Source organism: Diadema antillarum, unplaced genomic scaffold (genome assembly GCF_040938485.1).
Source record: "Diadema antillarum isolate AM-2024a unplaced genomic scaffold, OU_Dant_1.0 seq00000383_RagTag, whole genome shotgun sequence".
NCBI lineage: Eukaryota > Metazoa > Echinodermata > Echinoidea > Diadematoida > Diadematidae > Diadema > Diadema antillarum.
Genome location: NW_027271381.1, coordinates 1643809 through 1669117, shown reverse-complemented (window position 1 = coordinate 1669117; position 25309 = coordinate 1643809). Strand labels below are relative to the sequence as shown.

Below are 25309 nucleotides of genomic sequence, written 5' to 3'. Positions count from 1 at the left end.
GACGCGGGGTGGGGGGGGGGGGGGGGCAGGGGTGGCACTTGCCCTCCCCCCCAATTATTATCATTATTTTTTTTTTGGGGGGGGGGCAAAAACTCGTTTTGCCCCCCCCCCCCATGCCCCCTGTCACAAGTAATTAATAGATTATTTAAAGACCAAAATGAACAATACAGGCACTTTTATTGTCTAAAAGTCAATTTCATAACTGAAAATGCAAAATTTTGGGGAAAATCATAATTCATCATTAATATACATTATGATATCTATACACTGATATTTACTTATGAGTAAATTTAGTGTATAGATGGTATAGCCCTGCGTCCTCGAGAGTGCCCCATGAAACATGCCTTTGATAAACCTTACATTTTCCCTGTCACATAATGTACATAATGTTATAATCATAATCCTTCGCACTAGAGTTTTCCACTCTGTGTCATTTCCTAGAAATTTTGTACTCTGTTTTTACTAAAAGTCCCTACCGTTTATAAATACCCCCGCTCGGTCGCTTCGCTCCCTCGCCGAGGATATATATCTAAGATTATTTCACGAAATATAGGTATAATTAACAAGATTAAATTTTGTCTTCCTTTGTCGTCCCTGCTTACATTATATTCATCCCTCATATTGCCTTATTTAAATTATGGTATTCTTGTATGGGGGAAAAACATCAAACACTCTTGGATAAATTACTTCTGCTATCATTGCGTATTATATGTCACACTGCTTTTTTGTCTCATACTGATCCGTTATTTTTTGAAAATGAAATATTCAAAATCAAAGATTTATATTTGTTTGATTTAGGACAATTTATGTATAATTATGATAAAAATAATCTTCCAGATGTATTTTAAACAATGTTTTCAAAAAATCAATCCGTCCAACAAGGCGATCCAATGAATTCCATTTGCCATTTTTTAGGACTTTACTGGTTCAGCACACCTTTTATCTAACATGGGCCAAAGTATTGAAACTCACTTCCCAACGACTTATAGTATCAGCACAAACTTTGAATTCTTTTAAGAACAAATTAAAATTATCTTTATTGAAATCTTATGATATACAACCGAATTAGGTTCCGTTTTATTGTCTCAATCAAGTCATCTTTTTTTACAAGCATTAAGAACTCATACAGAAATCATATTTTTAAGAAAATAATCTGAAAAACAAAGTTTTCCTCAGATATAACTTTTATTGTACCAGATAACAGTGTGTCTATTCTCTTTCTCTCTCTCTCTCTCTCTCTCTCTCTCTCTCTTTAATATCCGTTCTTCTGCATTCATACCGGTATATGTACCCAATATATTTCGCAATAAACACAGGGAGCGTTTTATCAGTGCACTTGCATCATGAAGTCCAGTGTGCTTTTGTCCACGATGGCCCGGATACCCGGGGAATCAATTTGTCACAGTTGTAGAGACTGGATTTTGTTTGTGTATGTGTGGTTTACTCACAAATTTTTTTAACATTAACTCTTCTATTGCATTTGGAAATTTGGAGATTTGGGAAATAATCAATACAGGTCAGATCTTTTCTATCATTACAGCCTTTGTACATGCAGAAATTCTGCCAAAACATTTTTTTTTTTTTTGGGGGGGGGGGGGCGCCGGGAGAGAGGCATCACTCAAACAATCAACACCTCTTTAATATGTGTGCAGATAAACATAAAAATATGAAATTAACTCTGTAATATGACTAAAATATGATAAGGAAAATTCAGTCTATCAGGAAATTGCGTTCCTTAAATAGATTCTCTTGGGAGAATTATGGTACCATGTACAGGCCTACCACACGGCAATAGTATATACCATATACATTATCAAAAGAAGAGAACCTCCTAGTATATGAATAATGGAATAGATATTCATATCATTCGAATGATATTACATAAGGGGTCTATACAGCCAACAGGGCCCGTTAACGGAGAGTGAGAGAAGAGAGGGGGGATGGAGGGAAGAAGCGCTTAAAAAGCGCTTTGTGACTACGGTACGTTTTATAGTTAGGCCTGCATATACTTTCATTAGTTAGCTCGAACTTTGAGGGACAACAATCTGGAACCAAAAAGGCATTTCTTCAATTTTTATCATACTTCCTTAGAAATGATACTTCTGTATGACAAAACAAGGTCCTATATACATCTGAACCTTGTATGCCCTGTAAAAAGAAGAAAATGAAAGGGAGGCAGAATTTTCTCTATACGGCCACGTGTTACTAGTATACGCTCCGGACGATCCAGCGGCTTGCATCCTAATGTCCGCCTTCGGGCTCCATTGCGTACTACACCCGTTTACGTGTAAAATCCAAGAAGGATGATGCTGAACTTGGTAAATAATAAGTCAGAACAACTTACAGTCAGTCGCATAGGCACAAGGAATAAAAGACAATATAACTTACATGACGGTGCTGATGGCTATAATTCATACGTCAACTTGGTAAAAATACAAAAGTGAAAAAGTCTGCCCTTACCAGTTTTGAACCATTCATAAAGATTTTATTATGGATCTGTTTCATTTTGTCCACGGAATATATTATTTCATCATGATTGTGGATATTAGTCTATACGTGAAAAACCCAAAAACAAGGGTGACTTGAAAGCATAAGATGGAACTGAAATTCTCTTCACGGGCCAAATTGAAGGTGAAAGAAAGAGAAGAAGGAGGGGGAGGAGAAGAAGAAGAAGAAGAAATTGAAGAAGAAGAAGAAGAAGAAGATTAAAAAGAAGAAAGCGAGAGAAGGGAGGCCAGAGAGAGAGGGTGAGAGGGGGAGGGAGAGAAAGTGGCCTTGATATCATGAGCAGTACCCACGTCATTCTGTGCACACAAGCACTACTTGGCTAGGACACAATTAGGCTTGCATACGGTCATAAAATAGCCTGTGAACATTGATGGACTATAGATTGGAAAGTAAAAAACATTATTCTTCAATCATATTTCATGATTAGGCAGGAATTCTACTTCTATATGCCATTATGCGTGCGGGGTTCTGAATTCATCTTTTATCCTCAAGCCCCTTGAAATGAAACGGAGGCAAAATACGCCCTCTATCGATCACCCGGCGGTTTGCATCCCAAAATGTGCATGTACACCAACTATGCATGCACTGCTACTGACGTACGTTACGTTCATTTCGCGCAGATCCCCTATGATCCCGTGACATGACCGAAGTCAAGAGCTGCTAGCTGAGGATTTTCAAAGTAAATTCCTGAACTCGGATGTGATGGCAGGAATCGTACGAAGAATAGTACAGTGTACGACGTGTCCGCAGGCCATAGGGCCGTACAGGTTGGTGAAAAGTCAAGGTAGAATGCCTTGACTTGTAATTGAATGCTAGTTGTTACCGGTAATGGATATCAATGTACGAATATACCGAGTAAATTATGCCAGGGCAGGGGTATCGGTAGACAGAAAGATCCGTCTGTCCGGAGGACTCTTTTATATTTTGCCATTAACGCTGTCCTCCGTAGACAGACGGAAGGTTGCAGTACCCATTGCTGTGTGGATGTTCTTAACCACTGTCTCTATGGAAAATTGGGTGAGGTACCTCACCCTTCTCGATTGCGTCTAATTCACGGCCCTAGGTCGGCAAATTTAAGCTTGTATGGTGAAATTATTTTTTTAAGAATACGTTACACTCACCAGATTAATGAATAATCCAACATTTTAGGAGAATTTTCAACGTAAAACACAGCCTGTCGCGTCGTCACATTCAAACTGCAGAAACATACACTATGAATCTATTAGCCAATCACATGCGAGGTAGTTTCTACGTATTTGTTTTACTAAAACAAGTACCTCGCATGTGATTGGCTTAGCAATTGTTACAGATTCAAAATGGCGACTTACTGCTCGCGAACGGCGATGTTGCGATATCGATAAAATTTCTGCATTATAACCGAGGTTATGTGAGTATTTCGATTGCACAATGTGAGAAATTTATCCCAAATATTGCTGCATAATGTGTCATGTCATGTCATACTTGTTTGAATGTAAAAAAGCTGTCTGAAATTTGGTTTATCGTAACGTTTGATCTGTGCGCGACTGCTCCACACAGGAGCCGCAATCATTGACTTCGGTCTGTATACGGAGGGGATCCGTGAAGCCAGACGCAGTCTCCGCGGAACATTCCCCGACGGACAGATACAGACCGATCTTTCGGTCAAGGGTATCGGTAACTGCGACAGCCGCCACACTGCGTGTGGCGGCTGCGCCGTGCTCCCATAAAAGATCTTCATGTTGAACAAACGGGTGCCTTTGCGGCGCTATACTTCCTTAATTTTTCAACAGAAACTACTAGGAATACTTACATGGGTCGATGAAACCTAAATGACTATCATCGGCGACTGTTTGATGCATTTCATTGCTTGTGATGCACAAAATGATGTCTTATATGCAGCTCACCGATGTTCACAGAATTCACAATCACTTGCACAAGCGCACAGAATACTTAGGAACTAACATAAGCGAAACTGCGGGGAAGCCGCCAGGACCACGCCTGGCGGCGCGGTCTCCGGGGCTAGGGTATCGGGTATGGCCTATATGCCATGGATAGGTCTAAAGCCCGGCGCGGGGGTATGTATTCACTATTGGGATCGCTGCTGCGGTTTGGGTCTAACAAGTTAGACCTATGATTGTTCAGTTCAGTTCACTTCCGTTTATTCAAACCAAATCAAACATAACAAAAGTACAAGACATAACTGCAAAAATTCAGAATGATAGGTTTGGGACCCCATTGTCCCAGTGAAGCACAGCTTGTTGTTCGGCCTTTACACAATACGTGTGTACTACAGTATGGCAAGGTACATATGATGCAATATTTGGTATTATATCCCTCATGTAAAGCTTCTTGCCATAGGATTGTACAGAGCACGAACATGGTGTAGTTTTACTAGCTAGCTACGAGCAGCTGGATGCGGTGCAATTGGTTACTAGCCAGCGTGATATTGTTGTGTAATAATACACAAAGTTATCACTACCCCCTCCCATTCTATTGATGACTGGATATACACCACCAGTTCACCTCCACCAGTCAATGACCCCTACCAATACTCTCCACCTCATCCAGTGAGTCATCGACCTTCATCATCCCTTGGGTACTTCTAGCCCCACCTAATTTACGACCAGGCTAAGCCAAACCTAAACATCCTGCCGTTCCCCCATTGATTACTTAGAATTGTTGTTCATTCCAAATCCAAGAATACTACCTCCTTTATAAAACTAGTCCCGCCTTTGTTCCTATAACAACCAAAGTTTTGCCCAATTAAAACCCCTCTTTAACATGAAGACTCCACCCCCATTCATCCATTCATAGTGTGTAACCAACAGTGTAATACTCATGATTGAATGTATGAAGTGAATTACAAGTGGTAGAACATGCAGAGAAGAAGACTTGGATTCTGACGCTCAAAGAGAGAGGATCGCCTCCAAAACGCCTCTCAAATAAAGTGCACATGGAAACTCAAATGAACTGTGTCGCCAATCATTTTTACTGTGATGTGTACCTCTCAGAATTAATATCAACCGATCCCAAGTAGCAAAACATCCGCTACACAACATGGTGGAGAACCCGGTTTGATTTGAACAATTCAACACGTACAGCAGTTGTGACAGAACACTGACTGTTAACAATTGTTCATGACTTGCGACACTATCCGCCTGAGAACCCGGCGCTCCGAGAATAAGAATACGACTGACATCTGTTGCTGTGGCCAACGAAAGTTTCAGCTTCCCGAGATCAGAACTTGTCTCCTTGCTGTGAAAGTCTGTGCAGCAGAACTGAGAGCTTATAAGTACCACATCTGATATATGATGGCATATATCACATCATCTGCCACCATTGTCCTTATGTGAAAAACGGACAACAACGGACAGCACAGCATGACCGTGGACTTCAACATATAATGGTACATCGAATAATCACGTGTTTCGACTGCATGACGTGTTCTCCTCTGGCGTGACCGAACCCAAGATGACTTATCCCGACTGACTTCGACGACATTGCTCTCCAGAATGAGATGAGCGCCACTTCCATGACCTCAAGAAATACAACATCATCGCAACACCAGCCGCCATCATCACCATCAGCATCAACATCGACATCGCCACCATCTTCATCTCCGCCATCTTCATCTCCGCACCATCATCAATAAACGTCATCGCAACCAGCATAATCACCATCATCACAATCATTTCCCTCTCTGGACCAGTGGAAGTCACCGCCAACATCACCGCCTGATCATCACCATCGCTTTGAAAGCTGTCATCACATTAACAACCCTGGACACCACTGGACAAGGACCAAACAATGACTTTCTGACACTGACATTCTACGTTATGTTGACTCCCTTATAACAAGCCCCGGATTGGCACTGACATATTCAAATTGACATCTATTGTGAAGTTTTTATTTGTGCATTCAATTCATCTGTTCTTCTCTGGCCTGACCCGATCGGTAAGTGAAACCAATCACATTTCATTGTTCCAGTGTGAGAGAGCGTGCATTGTATTTGTATGAGAGTTGTGTTACATTAAGTTAGATTTGTAGATTGTATATATTGTATTTGTTCACCAAGTAGTAAGGAACGCGTACGCCTACCTTCTAATTTTTTGTTTAAGTAAGACCAACTCTGACACAACTATATCAACAATGACTACCACCACCACGACCACACTCAGACAAACTGACTTTCTACCTGCCCGCTTCTCGGGGGACAAACTTGACCGCGACGATGCAACAGCCCACATGCTGACATTTCTTGACTACCTTGACGCCCATAACATTGACGTAACAAAACCCACTTCTTTCGACCAAATACTCAAGACATTCAAACGAACCCTCCAAGGTCAAGCACGACTTTGGATTGACGGACAAACCTTTCAGACATTCAGTGACCTGCGTGAAGCATTTGTACGACGATTTAGCCCTGCTAAATCAGACTTTGCCAACGTACACGACTTTAACACTCTACACCTGACTGACGGCGAGAGTACTGAGGCTTTCCTACAACGACTCCGTGTAGCAGCCTCCTACATTGACTATGGGGAAACCCAAATTAGACATAGACTTTTGGACTCATTACCCCATGACTGCCGTGCCGCCGTCCTCATGTCGGCATCGACTACTACTCAGACCTGTGACGAAATAGCTACTAAAGCGCAGCTGTACCTAGACATACAAAAAGACAAACAACCTATGACTAAAGACTTGACCTTCGCCACTCAGAGCGAAATAGACCGATTAAAGAACGACCTCAACTCCCTTAAACTTGACACACTTGACCAGACCCGAGGACGGACTCGTGACAGAGGACGGGGACCGCCCCACTCGAGGTCCTCCAGCAGAGGTCGCAAGCGCGAGCACAGTGCGGGCAGAAGCCCATATCGTAGCGACCACCAATATACAAACAACCGCCATCGCAGCCATACTCGTAGCCCCCATCCCAATGACCGCGTGCCGCACTATACCAGGCGCAATGAAAAACGCTCCATTATTTGTGACTATTGCCTCATACCTGGACATGTTTGGCGACAATGTCGCAAAAGACTAAGGGACATTGACATGCGTGCACAACAACAACAACAACAACACTATTATCACAACCAACATCAACATCAACAACATTACGACCAACAACCATACTACGGACCACGCCCACAGGATTTTTAGGGCGGGAGGACAATAATAACGCTCATTATTCCTCCTCCCGTAGTAAGAATCACAGGCAAAACCCCAACCATGACTCCAACTTGAAATCGACTTACTTAGGGACTGACGATGTAGATCTACAATTAACTGATCGAAACTTTGTTAAAGGACGACTAGACAATGGTAAGAACATGTTCATACTGTTTGACAGTGGCGCGACTAAGACTCTAATTTCGGACAGGTACGTGAAATCGACCCCGCATCTCTCCAACCTGAAAAGACAAAAAGTAGCCCCTACACGGTTTAGATTAGGGAACGGGCAGTTCCTTCAATCGCAGTCGGCAATTACATTCCGAGTCACTATTCAGGGACACAAATTTGAAATTTCTGCCCTCATTGTGGAGAATCTTGTTGGTGTTGACCTGATTTTAGGGACGAATACACTATCGGACTTAAACGGGACTTTGACATTCAGGAACAACAGGTTCAAGATCAAACAGAAACGAGTACCTTTCTCCCCGACAAACAAAGTGACTATCAACCCTAAAGACTCCACGCTCATGACCTTACAGGGACAGGCACCGCCACAATTCCGTAACACTGACGTCATACTGACTGCAAACGACTACCTTGGTAGACATTGCCCCTCTACCATGGTTGTAACATTGATGAAGGGCAGGACTCAAATACTAGTGACTAATACTTCTGACCGACCCCTCCAATTTGCAAAAGGCAGACCAATTGCATACCTCGACATGGCATGCCCCATAACTGTATCTGAGCCCCTTCCCACTGACAAGGTGAACGTGACCTTCATTGACCAGCACACAGACAATATTTACAGCACCCAACTCTCTACCCCACGCCCAGACGGTAACCATGGATACCAGATTAGACAAGACAACCTCAAGAGATACCCCCACCTTGACCCCAGCGACCCAATTGCAAGCATGACTGAAGACCAGATAATTAAAGAACACATTGACTTAAACAACAGCATACTGTCCCCTACTGAGAAGGACCAATTAAGACAATTACTAAGAGACAATAGGCCTGCATTTTCCTTGTACGGCGAACTTTCCAGCTGCCCCGACTTTGAAGTCGACATTGAATTGACTGACGACACACCATTTTTCATACGCCCTTACTTTGCCACAGAACCCGACAAACGACAGATTGAAAAGGAACTTACGAAACTTGTGAAGCTAGGAATACTAGAAATCGGACCACAATCATACACATCACCAGTACTACTGGTAGCTAAAAAGGACAAATCGGAAAAACGTGTTGTGACTGACTTTAGACATCTGAACTCCAAAATCAGACGAATAAACCACCCTTTTCCCCTACTGACAGAGACCCTTAAACGAATCGGACAAGCAGAGACTAGAGTAATGAGTGTTATTGACCTGAAATCCGCCTTTCACTGCATACCCCTCTCAAAATCTGCGCAAAAATACACCGGAATTGCCTCATACCATGGAGGTAAACACTACTACTACAAACGACTAGCACAAGGACTTAACGTTTCCCCCGGACTCTTTCAAGCCAAGATTGACGACATATTAGGTACAATTCCCTACTCTCATGACTTTTGTATTGCCCACCATGACGACATTATCTTATTTAGCCCCGACAAGACGACTCATAAACAACACTTGACACAGGTCTTAAAAGCACTTTCTGACAACGGACTGAAAATCAGCCCGAAAAAGTGCAAACTGTTCAGGAATGACGTAGAATACATGGGACACAGGATTACTATCAATAAGGACGGTGAGGCATGTTTTCAACCTATGAATAACAGATGTGCCTCCATACGTAACATGACTAGACCTAAGACCCCCAGACAAGTAAGGAGACTTGTTGGAGCAGTGAATTATGTGGCAGGATTCTTTCCACAAATTCAGGCCATACTTAAACCCCTGCACCAACTGACAAGGAAGAAAAACAAATTCATGTGGACTGACGAACATGAAAAAGCCTTCAACAAGATTAAGGATCTAATGACCAATCCCCCAGTACTACATATGCCCCAGAGCACAGGACGCTTCACTTTGTATAGTGATACCTCACGGACTGCAACCGGTTCGTACTTGACCCAAATCATAAACGGACAAGAGAGAATCATTGGATACTATTCAAAGGTCTTACCTGACGCATGTCAAAGATACAGTGTTACAGAATTGGAATTATTTGGCCTTTTGATCAATGTGACAGCATTTAAGCATCTATTGAAAGGATGTGAATTCAATGCATTTGTGGACCATAGTTCAATTGTCCAAATTTTAAAGTCAAAAGAACAACCATGCACAACACGTCTCCAGAAACTTCTTCTCAAATTATCTGAATATTCCTTTAAGATTGGCTACAAGAAAGGAACAGAGTTAGTTTTAGCAGATTTTCTTTCCCGTGTTCCAAGTGAACAGCACCCGGAAATAGATCAGGTAATTCCCCTTTCCTTTAGTTTGTTTAGCGAGAGTGACATTACTCTTCACCCCGTCCAGCCAGTTGAACGACCCATGACACGTGCATATGCAAAACAGATGGGAGTTACAATCCCAGACATTTTTCCTCCACGTGCCAGTGACCCAACACCTCAAGCATCTCCCACTACTACAGCTCCTCCCCCACGTCCACCCCCTAAACCTAACTTAGGCCAAACAAATGACACACATGCACGACCAACCAACCAGAGACAAGAACCACAACATAACACACCCCCAGCCCCAACTCCAGTCACTACACATTCCCACACACGTTCCCATGACAACCATGCCCCTTCCACTCAACCTCCTACTCGACATACACCTGTTACTCCTCAACTTCACGAACCAAGATTAGTTGACAGACATAACGACCACCAACACCAACACCGGCACAACTCTAACGACCAATACCGAGAAGTACCGCCTGACCTCTATACCCCGCCTAAGCCACTGACCACTAAGGTAAACAACATTGTAGCTGGACACATTCCAAAACAACATGAGCTAGACAAGTTTACTGACTTGATCAAACGGAAAATAATCAGAGACTACAACCTTCCCATTGACATGCGACAACTAATGACTGAACAGCAAACCTCGCCTTTCTTCAAGCCTGTTTATGACTATTTGTCACATGACATTCTACCCAGTGACAAAAGAGCAGCCAAAACAGTGAAATTAAAGGCTGAAGAGTACATTTTGTGTGACGGCCTACTGTTCAGACTTTTCTTCACAAAGGACGATGACTTCAGGCTACAACTAGCTATCCCAGAATCTTTGACTGACACTATCATCTCCCAACACCATGACAACCTCCTTAGCAACCACCAAGGGACCCAACGGACTTACTTGACAATTAGACGCAACTACTACATGCCCAACATGTTTGACAGAATTAACAATTATGTCAAAGCTTGCTTGCGCTGCCAGCAATTCAAGGGCAAACCAGACAAGGACAGACCCTTTCACACGCGAATACCCGACTCTTACAGACCATTCCAACGTATTAGTCTAGACTTCAAGACAATGCCAAGTTCACAGACAGGATTCAGACACTTGATGGTGATTTGTGATGAAATCACTCGATTTGTTGTTTGTGCGCCTTTAAAGACGCTAGACGCAGAAACAATATGCGAAGCACTGATCCAAAAAGTGATATGTATTTTTGGACCACCATCATGTATCGTGACCGACGCTGCTGCCTCACTGACCGGCAAATTACTGACCTTACTGTGTGACGCACTGAACATTGACAAGAAAGTAATTAGTGTTGCCAATCACGGTAGCCTACAAGTAGAACGACATATCAGAACTCTCTCTGACTTTCTCAAAATCAACCTTAACCAATTTGGAAATGACTGGGTAAGATACATCTCGACCACATGCTATGCCTACAACTCCTTTTCCTCTCCACATTTAGGTGACCATTCCCCCTATGAACTTGTTTTTGGCCGAGATGCCCCAAATCTAACCAACTTGACCTTCAACCCCATGAATGGACTTTCTCAGACGTATGATGAATATGTGGTCCATCTCAAAAAGAAATTTGACCACATTTCTCAGACCATGCTTTCACTGCAAAGAAAACAACAGAACAAGCAGAATGCAGAGATTGCCAATAGACTGAACAAATCACCGATCTACTCAGTAGGTCAGCTAGTCTATTTGTACAAGCCTACATCCTCTTCCCTCACTGCTAACTCTCGAAAAATAGCAGCTGAATGGGTTGGACCCCTGGTCATTCATGAGATTTTGGATAGGACCCACTACATTCTGGCAACTCTCAAGGGAGAAATCCTGCGAGATGTTTTCAATTTTAACAGGCTGAAACCCTGTTTCATGAAAGCGTCTGATGACAGAAAACCGATCACGCACATACAGCGACTGAAAGAAAGACTAGGCAAAGCAGCACAAAACGAGACTGGTCAAAAATCTGACAAGCCGTCAGTACAGTTCATGGATGAGCATGACGAAATCAGACCAGAGTGTACTGCTGACCAAATTATGTGCATGCAAACCACTGACCCATTCAATGACAGAGATTATGTTGACTCCCTACCCTCAAATGATGGCATAGCCGCCCCCACCCCCCTACAACAGCCTGACCTAGAAAGGCAATTTGATTTGCTCATGAGTGCCCCCACAGACAATGAAATGTCATTACACAGAGGGCGATTCAAGGCTGGACAGTTACAAGTTCTGACTTCATTTGTTAGGAATGTTACTGATAATGACCCTCAAGACATACGCTTTTGGTGGAACATAGGGTTATACCCCGACATGCATGACTTGGTCCAAAGTATCTTGGCAGACAAGAATATTCCTGTAACTGGGACACCCAAGAAATTCATGAGACAATTGTATGTGTGACTTTGTAAATAGAAATTATGTATGCGACACTTTAACTTCATGTACTATCATTTTGTGCCTCTATAAGTCTAGAGGACCTTTAAATGGATTCTGTGTGATACACAGTGTGTCACATATTTGTTATGTCTTCTTAATGTACAAGTTTGGAATTACTTGTCTATGGACGATTTATGTATCTATTCCATCTTCTTGATGAATGCTTTACGAGTTTGGAATACTCGTCTTATGTTTAACTCGCTTGAAAGCGCGAGTTCACGTTCATTACATTTTATTATTTCAGTCATATGGAAAGATTTCCTCTTAATAGGAAAGGTTTGTAAGCCATGATATTCTATGATAGTCTTTCAAAATTGAATGACATTTTGCCTGGATCATAGACTTGACTTTTATTCCTTGAGCGTTCCTATTATCTTCCCAATGATTTTATTACAAAGACATATGTATGGATAGTGCATTAGATACAAGCACTCAAGGTTGTTATTTGGATCAGATTGTTTATCGCACTGCACAGAATAATGACCAGCGAATTGTTTTTACTTTGTTTTGTGTTACATGAATTGCCATTGTTTTATGATAGGCAAGATCACATTAATGATTTGTCTACAGTGCATAAGTCTGCACAACATTTTGTAAATACATGTATTAGTATAGTGCATAAGTCTGCACAATTTAATTTGACTTGTTTTAAATCTATATTCTAAAAATGGTATAGACATTAGTGAATATGATATCTTAATTTGGTAACTTGAATAGTTCCCAAAATACAAACAAGACAAGGATATTTCACTCAATGGTAAAATAAGTTCATGTATCATACACCCCCTCGGCATGACTAAGTCTTTTAAGCAGAACTTAAAGAAGGACTTAAATGTCTTCATCGTGCGTTTCATATACAGTAATTGGTCTAATTTATTTAACTGTATATTATTATTGTACGGATTTGAGCAAGAGAGAAAGTATGAAAGAGTTTGGAACTATGATAAACGGTTTCACAAGCATGTTTTGTACATGGTCAATCGCCTTTAATTTTGTCACCCAGTATTGATACTGCTTTATCGTGTGTAAACCCATTACCCCCCCCCCCCCCAAAAAAAAAAAAATAAGAGAGGAGTCTTAATTTTCAAACAAAAGGGATGTTGTGTAATAATACACAAAGTTATCACTACCCCCTCCCATTCTATTGATGACTGGATATACACCACCAGTTCACCTCCACCAGTCAATGACCCCTACCAATACTCTCCACCTCATCCAGTGAGTCATCGACCTTCATCATCCCTTGGGTACTTCTAGCCCCACCTAATTTACGACCAGGCTAAGCCAAACCTAAACATCCTGCCGTTCCCCCATTGATTACTTAGAATTGTTGTTCATTCCAAATCCAAGAATACTACCTCCTTTATAAAACTAGTCCCGCCTTTGTTCCTATAACAACCAAAGTTTTGCCCAATTAAAACCCCTCTTTAACATGAAGACTCCACCCCCATTCATCCATTCATAGTGTGTAACCAACAGTGTAATACTCATGATTGAATGTATGAAGTGAATTACAAGTGGTAGAACATGCAGAGAAGAAGACTTGGATTCTGACGCTCAAAGAGAGAGGATCGCCTCCAAAACGCCTCTCAAATAAAGTGCACATGGAAACTCAAATGAACTGTGTCGCCAATCATTTTTACTGTGATGTGTACCTCTCAGAATTAATATCAACCGATCCCAAGTAGCAAAACATCCGCTACACAACAATATAGTACTTTTGGGAATCCACGATTTGCACCCATCGTGATCGTGTGATCGATATCTACATTTCTCACTTAAGAATGTACACAGTGCGCGTAGTAGCGATACTTTTGAGCGACAGTCCTGTGGCTTGTAGCTAGCTAGCTAGCGCTAAGAGAGCGCGCGGTGTGATGTGCGACAGCATTACAGAAATTTGTGTGGTGCGATGGCGTGGCCGCGTCGGTCGGTGTGTAATGTGTTACGTGGACGTGTGATACGTGATCAATGCATTCAGCTCAATTGACAAAGTGACTGCTTCCAGTAACGGAAGAATGATCGCAGGAGGACACCATATCAGGTACGAATTAGGAATAAACTAAAACCGATTTTGAAGATGATCTGGGTAACGAAGCCGCTTTAGGCCTACTTCTAACGTAGTCCTGGACCTCGATCTTTCGGAGTTTTGCACGCTGTAGTGTAGCTCGTGTGTATAAGAATCAACAACAGCGCAGCGGTGTCGTTCGCTACGCGCTGCACGCACTGCTGCTGCACTGCTACAGCCTAACGTTAGATTTATCGTTCACGAAACCTGCACACTTTTCCAAAAGAGAACCATCATTACTCTAGTAAAATGCTCGAGAGGGATACAAAACAAATATCGACTGCTTTCTTTCGGGCCATGGTAAAACTATTTGACCTCGGTGATGTCTCAACAGTGCCATGTCCCTCGACTTCGTCTCGGGACATAGCACTGTTGAGACATCACCTCGGTGCAAATAGTTTTACCATCTCCCTCTGCAGCAGTCGATATTTGTATACCCTGTCCCTGGGGTACCAAATGAAAATTCGCCATTTTGTTCAATTAATTATTCTTTTTTCAGCGCTGTACCCTGGCTTACCAAAAAATGTTGCAAAATATCTTTAAAGTATTATTTTAGTATTATTATGCACAAAAATGTTTTCTTATTTGTGATTATGCAACAATTAATGTATACAACTGATATATTGTTCTGCTCTGAACCTTTTTCTTTCGCATTTCATCTCTTATTATCGACCATTCGCGCACGCGTAGAAGATTATAAAGATGGCAGCTCCCATGATCAAATTTTGAAGAAATACAGTTGATTTTGGGGTGAATTTTCTGGGCTTTCGGTGATTATATATTTTTTTTCTGAAAATAAAAGTTAAGGTAGATGATGTTTACAAAACGGTGTGGTGCTAGAAATTACTTTGAAAAACACCTATAGTGCCAGTTCATTGCGACGACTTTGCCGTATCCGAATTCGGAATCGGCGTATCTGAATTCGGATACGCATTATAAATAATGGGCATGAGATGGCGCTATACAACGCGGTACCCCGGGTTACAATGGTACCCCAGTGTACGGCGTGCCGAATCATATGTACAAATTGTACAACATAATAAATGCAGACAAGTACACGTATACCACCTACCCCATACACAACACAACACACAACACTGAACTTATATGAACTTACTGAAGGGCCGCATCCGTCTTGGTAGTATACCAATGTAGTGCGGCTAAGGTGAGGGGGCCTATTCGCCCTTAGTAACCCACTGTTTTGAGGCTGTTTATTGACGTTGCATGAACTGCTGCTGGGGGGAGATTGTTCCAGTCTTGAATTACCCTTTGACTGAACGTATATTTCCTGGCATCAACTCTTATGTGTTGCTTCTGGATTCTGAGTTGGTGTCCTCTTGTGCTCTGGTGTGTTGCAAGTTGGAAGATTTCTGTTGGGTTGATTCTGTCCATCTTATTGAATATTCTGTAGGTTTGGATTAAGTCTGCTCTTTTGTGTCTATCTTCTAGTGTAGTGAGGTGGAGTTTCTGGAGTCTTTCTTCGTATGGAAGGTGTCTTATGCTTGGGATGAGTTTGGTGGTTCTTCTCTGCACTCCTTCCAACAGTTTGATGTCCTTTTTTAAATGTGGTCTCCACACTTGGATACAGTAGTCAAGATGGGGCCTGATCAGTGACTTGTACAGTTGCTCAGAATTTCTGTATTTAAAGGAGCGTTTTACCATGCCAAGTGTTTGGTTTGCTTTCTTGGTTGCTTCTGCACACGTGCATGCACACTTCACACATGGCTACCTCGTCTCATTTTCTACATCGAAAAGGTGTCCTGTACACAAAATTTTGAATCAAGACAGTGTAGTGGAATTAATTATATTACGGGCAACAGACTACCAGTATTCTGAATGAATTTAAGGTACATGTAGTTTGTGTTCTTGCATATGGCTGATGGATGAGGTTACTCTGGCGAGTATTATAACGATGGATGGAAGAATTTTCCACAAACACATCAGACAAAAATGTTTGGACCTACTACTCATCGACCGCCTAATGTTTATTTGCTTGATAAGAACATTTAAAGGACAAGTTCACCTTCATAGACATGTGGGTTGAGTGAATGCAGCAATATTAGTAGAACACATCAGTGAGAGTTTGAGCAAAATCGGACAATCCGTTCAAAAGTTATGAATTTTTTAAGTTTCTGCTGAGTCACGGCTGGATGAAAAGACTAATATAGCTTGTGATGTCACATGAGTACAACGATATAAAGAAAGAATAAAGAAAATTCAACATATTTCCATTTTTCTCGCATAACAAAAGAACACTCGACTTCTCTCTTTCAGAAGGCAGGGGGAATAATATTACCCTTAACATACGTCAGTAGCAAGTCGAAGAAATGTGCACTTTATTCAAAAAGTAAAGTTTTGTGAAATTCTCTTTTTATTTTCCTTATATAGTTGTACGCATGTGACATCATACACTGTAGTAGTCTTCTCTTCCAGCAGTGACTGCGCAGATACTTAAAATATTCGTAACTTTTGAACGGATTGGTCAATTTTCCTCAAACTTTCACTGATGTGTTCTACTAATATTGCTGCATTCTCTCAATCCCTATGTATATGAAGGTGGACTTGTCCTTTAACGTAAAAAAATGTTAAAAACTTGACCTACGTGATTGAGAAAATCCAGCACTATCAAATGCTGTTGTTCCCTTTTTGATTCGAAGTTTCAGTGCAAACATATCGCCGTCGAACTTGCATGGCCTCGAAAGGCTGGCCTTTCGGTTGGTGTAAACGGGCTCTCTAAGTTTACTCCCATATCTCAAAAGTTTTGAACTTAGAATTATAATAGACTGTGAAGACCACAATATTAGTATTCAGCTTTCAAGTCTAACGTTAATTATTCACAGCCCAGTCGCTGGTCAGGCTAGTCTAACGTTAGACAATCGGTACTATAGAACCGTAACATTTCAAGGTCTAACAATTGTTAGACCCTGTTTTATTAGTAGTGTTAGCATGATTATATAATCTAGGCACTTGGCATCAGAGTACAATGTAGCTGCACATGCTGGAGTATAAAACTACAGTGTACAGGATGTCACTGTCCCACTTCTCCCTTCATTCATTGTTTTGATTAAAAAAAAAAAAAAAGGTAATTTTCTGTGAAGGACTATAATGGAGATATCACGTCTGCAATAAAACTCTCCATTTTTTTTCCATGCGTACATATTTTACACACACACACACACACACACACACACACACACACAAAGATAACTATACACAGCCCAGTCGCTGTAAAAATGCTTTTTTACAGTGACTGGGCTGTGTATAGTTAACACACAGAGAAGGTGCAAGTCGTGAAAATAATGTATTTTCAATTATATGTTTTAGAAAAGAAGTATGTGAAGGGAAGTCCATAGTAAAAAACAGATCAAAAAGCCTTTTGTGTATCTTTAAAAGCCTGTCAGTATAATCTTGGAGCTGACCCCCAAGAAAGCAGCTCAGTCTAAGTTTGTACATTAAATGTGACATTATCAATGTATTATCAAGCATAAATAAGATACTGGATGGGAGGAAGGAATCCGTTCCTGGAGGATAACTCTGCTGAGGTATCTGTGTGTGTATTCCAGGGCAAATTCCTATCAATAATTATTCTAAGAAATTTGGTTGAATCAAGGAGGTGGAGTCACAACTGTCTTTATTCCTTTGCTAGATGTTTGATGCTGCCACTTAAAAATATTTGAAGCATATAGCGGTACATGTGCCAAACTGGATCTGCCACGCCAAATAGGAAGACAATCAACGCATGTCTCATTGCATATTCACCAGCCACTTTCTAAGGAAGATATGTCTTTGTGATGGTAATTACTTTTCCCCATCCCTACTTCTAAAAGATAGGTGATATATTGTAAAGACATGGGGATGCGCGAAGTGAAATTGCGCAGAAAAATGATGAACTAAAAATGAAAAATTACTTAAAGAGTGGGCATGTAGTTGACCATGGAAAGGGGATGAGTATCGCTTGACTGCTTTTGCACAGGTTGATAACCAACCTGTCTGTTCTCTGTCGACCTGCAAAAAGAATCTTGCCTTGATAGGGCATTGAAGGCTCTCCAAGAATTGTGGGAAGAACATGTTCATGTACCTAGAGCTTTAGGATGCTCTATACCGAGATAAAGAATGTAATAAGATATCATGATTTTTAACAGTAATCAAACAATATTAAGGAAGTGAAGGGGTTGTGTAGTGTGTAGGATGTGGATTTGGCAAGGAAATGCTAATAGAAATAGATGAATATCCTGCTTCTCACCATTCATTATTTTAACATCAGTGATACACTCCATGCTTCCGGACTGATAATTGTTCAATGAATGAAACACACATGTATACAGTGCATGTACGTATTCGTGATACACTAACGTACTTGCCAACATTTTCATTTGAGAAAGCGGTAGAATCCAGGATGCCTATGCGAGCAGCGCTAGCTTGAATGCTAATGAAATCTTTCAAAAGCGGTAGTCTACCGGCAAATGCGGTCGAGTTGGCAAGTATGCACTAACATATAGGTACATAAGTACTTACAATATATGAGGCTACATACACAGACAATGCACACAAAAGTTGTATAGCCTGTCTGTAGCGGCCACCTGTCTATAACATCCACTATCTTTGTCTCTCTTGGATGCGTGGCCACTATAGACGGTCTTGACAGGTTTGAGTGTACGTGTATACAGGTGTGAGACCTGCATACATTGTGTAACATGTTCCATGTACTGGTACAGTTATAGTTGGGCAATTCCATGGGGTTGGGACTGAAATTGTGACATACAAGTTGAAAATTCAAGTTGGGTAAATTGAAATTTCCTTTTTCCCCCTGATTTGTTACTCCCATTCTTCAACATATTCCACTAGAAATCTGTTTATTACTTCGCACACTTTCAGTCAGCATGGGTAAACAGGTATGGCAAAATACCTATGTTACACGGACTTCATTTGTTGACATCCTTCATCATTTTGTGTTCTGAAATGATAACAATGAACACATCCACGTTTTTTTCGTCCATAGCACATCAACATGTTATTTAACAGGCGCATGAGATCATTATTAGTAAGATTGTATGTTCTGATGTCAACTGCAAGCCACTTTTATTAACATGTTTTTTTCTACAAACCATTAACAATTTCAATCAAAGGTTTAACTTTTTCATCAAGAGTGATACAATGACAATATTCTTAAAAGCACCACAATTGAAGCAAGTGATTTCTATGGGTATTCAAGTGAAAACATGATTTTATTGTTATAATCAGGGGTTTTCAGACAACAACCTCGCCCACGGTGTACTACCTATGTTACACGGACAGTATGTCTTTGTAACATAGGTACACTACGACATATCAACTGATTTCCTTTATTGTGGTGTGAGATGTTAAAACCTACACATATAGACTTTATGTATGTTCCCACAAATAACACTATTGTAACAGTTCTTTGGAATTATATCTACTGCACACCTGTGGAACAATACCTATGTTACACAGACTTCAATTCTTTGTAACTCTGATATGAAAGAAGGCAGACTTAATCAGAAGAAGAAGAAGAAAGTGAAGCTTTACACAATTTGACCTAATATACACTAACAACATCATTAACTAGTTGTCAACTAACTAAGAAAACTAATAAAGAGAAATCAGACAAGTCTTCTTGTCTTTTCCATGTTCTTTGTTTGAAATTAATTTCTGCTCTTTTGTCCAATGTCCATTTAGCCCTCGATTTTTGTTTTTCTTCTGTCCATTTTCCCTCTGTGCAGTTTTCTTCTTGTCTAGTTTGTTACATTCGCTCTTCTTGGGTGTTGCTTTGTCGGCTTCCTCTCTGTTTGTGGAGTGCTGTGGATGTGTCCTTTTCACTCTTTCATGTAGTTTAACACGTAGCGGTGGTAGAGGAGGAGCCATGGCAGATTCATAAAAAAAAACTGAACAAAAGGTGTAAAGAGAAATAGAATAAAAAAATTAAAAGAAAATTTTTGTCGGGGTTGACTATATATTCCTGTTGATGTATCTGTGTGTTTATGAATGGAATTAAATAATTTTAACAATTTTGCTTACATTTCTACCTCTTGGCATACCCATTAGCTAGAGTTCCATGTGTACCTCCCACCAAAATTGAAAAAAAAAAAATGGGTTATGCTTAAAATGATGTAAATATTAATAATAATAATATAGCATGTAAAACATAGGAAAATATCATTTTCATACTCTATGCTAAAAACTTGTTTTCAGATGCAAGCTACACTGTAGGAAGGGCAGGTCGCTGCCCCCAGTGTCCTAGCTAAGGTTAGGGCTAGGGTCAGGGTTACGTTTACGGTTATGGTCCTTAATAGACTCCCAAAATAATACTAGGCCCTATTTTATATTCATCCCCCATCGAAATTGTCACCCTCTTTTTGAATGATAGTGTAGAGCAATAATAGTCCAATTTTGATTGGGGTTCATAATTTTATTGAAGCCTTTCCTACCCACTACCTACCCAAACTGAATAGGACACTGGCATTTTAGCTTTGAGACTTCACAGTGGGTGAACATGGAATGGAAATGGTGAATCCTTGTGAAATGTTAGCAACTTCATCAGAGCATCTAACAGATCAGTGAAATCTTGGAAGGAAAACATTGACATTTTCGAAGTAAATCTGTTAAAGAGAAAGAATTTCACAGCTCCTAGTTCCCTCAATATCACCAGCAAAATAAGGCAAACTCTATTTCTCTAGTTCAGATGCAGTCTGGACATCTACGTTTTCTAACTAGTATATAGTGATTAATACTAACTCTAGCACGTCTACCTTGGTAGATACCTAATGACAAAAGGGTCCAAAAATTCACAATAGTCAGGAGGTAAAACAATTTTATATTGCAGTGAAGATACACTGATATACTTTTGTATGGTTTTCTAAGAGAGGAATATATGCCTCTTTTGCAGAGACCGGCATGGACAGAAAATTTGGCAATCAAAATTATGAACATGAACCTGTAACAAATATCTCAGTATGTGGGACTACAGTATCATCGTCCACAGTATTTTTGGCCAGTTCAGAGGTTAAGATGTCGTTTTTTTTCCTCTAATAGAGTTACAGAATATGACAAATGTTATTATTTTCGTAAAATAGCGTAAAAGCTTACCAATTGACATCAGAAACATTAAAACTCCTGTACCTACGTTACATGGACAACGGCAGAAAAACAGATCTTGCGCTGTCCAGGTAGGTGTATATTGGCTGTGAGTAGTTTTTCTGCCATTGGGGGAGGACTGCCAGTGACATAAATACAATTGCTGAAGTTAGTAGCTCTTCTTTTTATCGCGAGACGCGTCTTTCCTTACCTACGTTACACGAAGAGGCCGGACATCGCACTGAAGTACAGTGATATGTTCCGTATTTTCTCGTTTATTTGGAGGATTTTGATGCTAATTTTTGGATAAGAATACTCCTGAAATATAAATCTCATTATAGAAATAAAGTTTCTAAGTATATTATGATTGGAAGTGTATGTAAAACCATGCTATACCTATGTTACAACAAAAATTGCCATGGACATCGTTTGTAACATAGGTATGAGGTTGCTTGAAGATGCTCTGGTGTTCTTATTTTGTTACAAATGTTTATGTGCCTTACAGTCTTTGTAGAAGTCACCTTGCCTCTCTTAATGATGATAGGCATGATGCTGAAAGGTTGTTTATTCCTGTTTTACATTGCCATGAAAATGGCATATATTTATGTCACAACATAAACCACAAAAAACCATGGGACATCATTAGTGAAACAGTCATAGACAAAATACATTTGTACACAGGCTTGTTTTTTTTTCATCAAATAATTCTTCACACATTTCTCTCCAAGAATAACTGCAAACCACGGACAATTATTTGATAAATTTTTCAGAATATGACTTTTATTCCCTACACAACATGAAAATCTAGAGAAGACCCAACCCCATGGAATGACCCAGTTACTACAGTGTCATTATTGTGCACCACACAATATCACACAATTTAGACAATAATACCATGCAATTGTTATCATTGATAATGCCAGTTCAATCACATGTATGTAGCCTACTGTCTCAGTACCAGGTACTTGGTTAAAAGTTCATCTTGTCACAATCAGTTGCAAATTCCCTGTTCTTGATGACACTTTTACCTGCTTTATCTGTAGCCGCCTTCAGATGAAACGCTGTGAGAGAGTCTTCACACTAGCCGACGTTTTTCCTACCCTTGGTAGGAAAAACAGATCACCATGTTCATAATTCTAATGACCTGGCAGAAGAGTTCAAACACATCACTCTTGAGGAGCATGAAGTGCTGGTCTCGTTCAACGTCGTGAGCCTCTTTACCAACACCCTGATCAACCAATCCATCCAGATCATGAAGGACAGGTGTCAGGAAGACTCCAAATTACACAAGAGGACGAATCTCACAGCTAATGACTCTATAAAGCTCCTCAAATTCATCTTGTCAACCACCTACTTCAGTTTTCACGGCAAGATATACAACAGCGCCAGAAGTTTGGAGGAGCTATGGGCAGCCCTGTGTCTACCAATGTCGCAAACATCTGCACATGTACATGGAACACTTAAAACAAGAAGCCATCGACTCCGCTTATGATGACATAAAACCTAGATTTTGGAAGTATTACAATGTATGTTGATAACATCCTTGTCATCGTGTAGGCAGACACAGTCGACAGACTTAAGGCACACTTGGACCAGGTTGATGACACAGGCAGCATGAAATTTACTCATTTACCCTTCCTGGACACCAGGATCACCAAAAGGACAGATGGCACAACCAAGATGGTCGTCTACAGAAAAAAGACACGGGACAGTACCTGAACCTCCAGTCACACCATCTACTCCACTAAAATTTAGAGGTTATTCACACACTCATCTTAGTACACCCTAAAGACAATTTTGATCCATCGATGACCAAGCGGGGGTAGTCTATCAGATTCCATGTGGTAACTGCAAGAAAGCCTACATTGGAGAAACAGCTGGGAAATTTGGTACTAGAAAAAAAAAAAACACAAACTAGAGGTGGACGCAGTTAGCGCATCCTACATTGTACATCACAAGAGGAATAAGGAAGGAATCCACCTCCCACATAAATGAACAAGTCGGCAATCAGTGACCAAGTGGCCAGTGGTTATAACCACATCAACTGGAGAAAGTGTTCCATCCTAGCCAGAGACTCTAATAAAACCTCACATCGGATAAGGGAAGCCATCCACATTCAACAACAACAAGGGAAAACCTTCAATCGAGACCAGGGGGAATACTCACTTTCCTCAATACTGTACTATCCCATTCTCTCAGATGGGCGTGCGCCAAGTGCATGGGCTAGTGGGAAGACTCTCTCACAGCGTTCGATCTGAAGAAGCCAACAGATCCAGTAGGTGAAAGTCTCATCAAGAACAGGTAATTTGCAACTAATTGTGACAAGACGAACTTTTAACCAGTTGATATTCCGATCAGATGAAACTTTTCAGGATGCTTCAGTACTCGCTTGCTATGCAGCGGTACTCCCTTTGTAGGCATATAGGCCTTGTGAATGCACCTATGTTCTGCTGAAATAAGCCAGCCACTGGGAAGGATTGTCGGGCTTTGGTAACAGATGTGGGACACATGAGGCAGTTTCCCCTTAGCCAGCAATGTTTGTTCACTCCTTCACTCTCAGAGCGACAAGAGAGGGAGAGGCAGACCCCTCCCCCCCCCCCCCCCCCCCCCAAAAAAAGAAGATTTTAGCAAGGGGAATTTACAGTATTTGTCCAACAGTTTATGAGCATTGCAAAAGTCAGCATACCCAGCCAAGTCATTACAGTGGCTGGCAGGCTACAATGTAATGTCATATTGGTATTTAAATGAGGTAATGTTTATGGCAATTATGTCATGTATGGCCAAAGTTGGAGCCTGACATCATAATGAGGCCCAAACATATAAAATATAGTGTACCGTTCTGTAACATAAGGTATCACTGTGAGGTCAAAACTGTGCAATGCCCCAAAGTGCTGGATTGTCAGTAAAATGATTTATGATGATACAACCATGCACATTGTAAGATGTGAAACTGCTTCACTGGGATTGGCCTGTCTCATCACAGAGTAGTGCTTCTGATACCTGAATATGTACCACCAAGAAATTTGACCCCATAAAAAATAGAAAATAAAATGGTGCAAGTGTGGAACGATGAAACCATCGAAAAAACTCTTGACATGTTTTCAAATTACTCCTTTCCAGGCCTTAGATGGCATCAATGAAATAGCTGACACATACATACAATTGATAATGTGACTTTTTATTGGAATCTCCAGATAAACTTGTTTATGATAGACCAACTGGTCTCCCAAAAGCTTCCCATGGATTACTGTAAAACATGATATTTTTGTGGCATAAATTTTCACGAATTGGAGCTGACAGCCTTTTTCATGGCATGAAATTTTTGAGAATTGCCACTGGCATGCAATGCATGTAGTGTGGACAAGAACTTTTGCGTGCATTTTAATTTCACAAACCTTGGCTCTCACAAAATTCACAAAATTAAAATGCACATGAACATTCCTCGTTTTACATTAGATGGCGCTATCAAAAAAAAAAAAAAAAAGAAAAGAAAAGAAAAACACCCCGGAAACATATCTAGAAAAGATACAGAGTCATTTTCAAGCCAATAAGCGGGGGGAATCATGGCAGTGTCTGTTGTCCATGAAAGATCATAAGCCATGATGGTACCAAGCTTTTCATG

General features: G+C 40.7%; 2 protein-coding genes across 3 annotated transcripts in view; both read left to right on the top strand.

The window, feature by feature from the left end:
- The first annotated feature begins 3135 nt into the window (after nucleotides 1-3135).
- LOC139731715 (2-iminobutanoate/2-iminopropanoate deaminase-like) overlaps nucleotides 3136-25309 on the top strand; it is a 34575-nt gene continuing 12401 nt past the window's right edge. The window contains exon 1 of one of the 2 annotated variants that reach the window (XM_071642595.1): nucleotides 3136-3275. Coding sequence is in view for 1 of the 2 variants with exons in the window: in XM_071642594.1 (XP_071498695.1) it covers nucleotides 3211-3275 (65 nt within the window). In the remaining variant the exon portion in view is untranslated. The remainder of the gene's footprint in view (nucleotides 3276-25309) is intronic. The other variant, XM_071642594.1, reaches the window with a different exon arrangement.
- Nucleotides 6588-7925, top strand: LOC139731714 (uncharacterized). The gene has a single exon (XM_071642593.1). The coding sequence runs from the start codon at nucleotides 6637-6639 to the stop codon at nucleotides 7654-7656; it is 1020 nt and encodes a 339-aa protein (XP_071498694.1). The 5' UTR covers nucleotides 6588-6636; the 3' UTR covers nucleotides 7657-7925.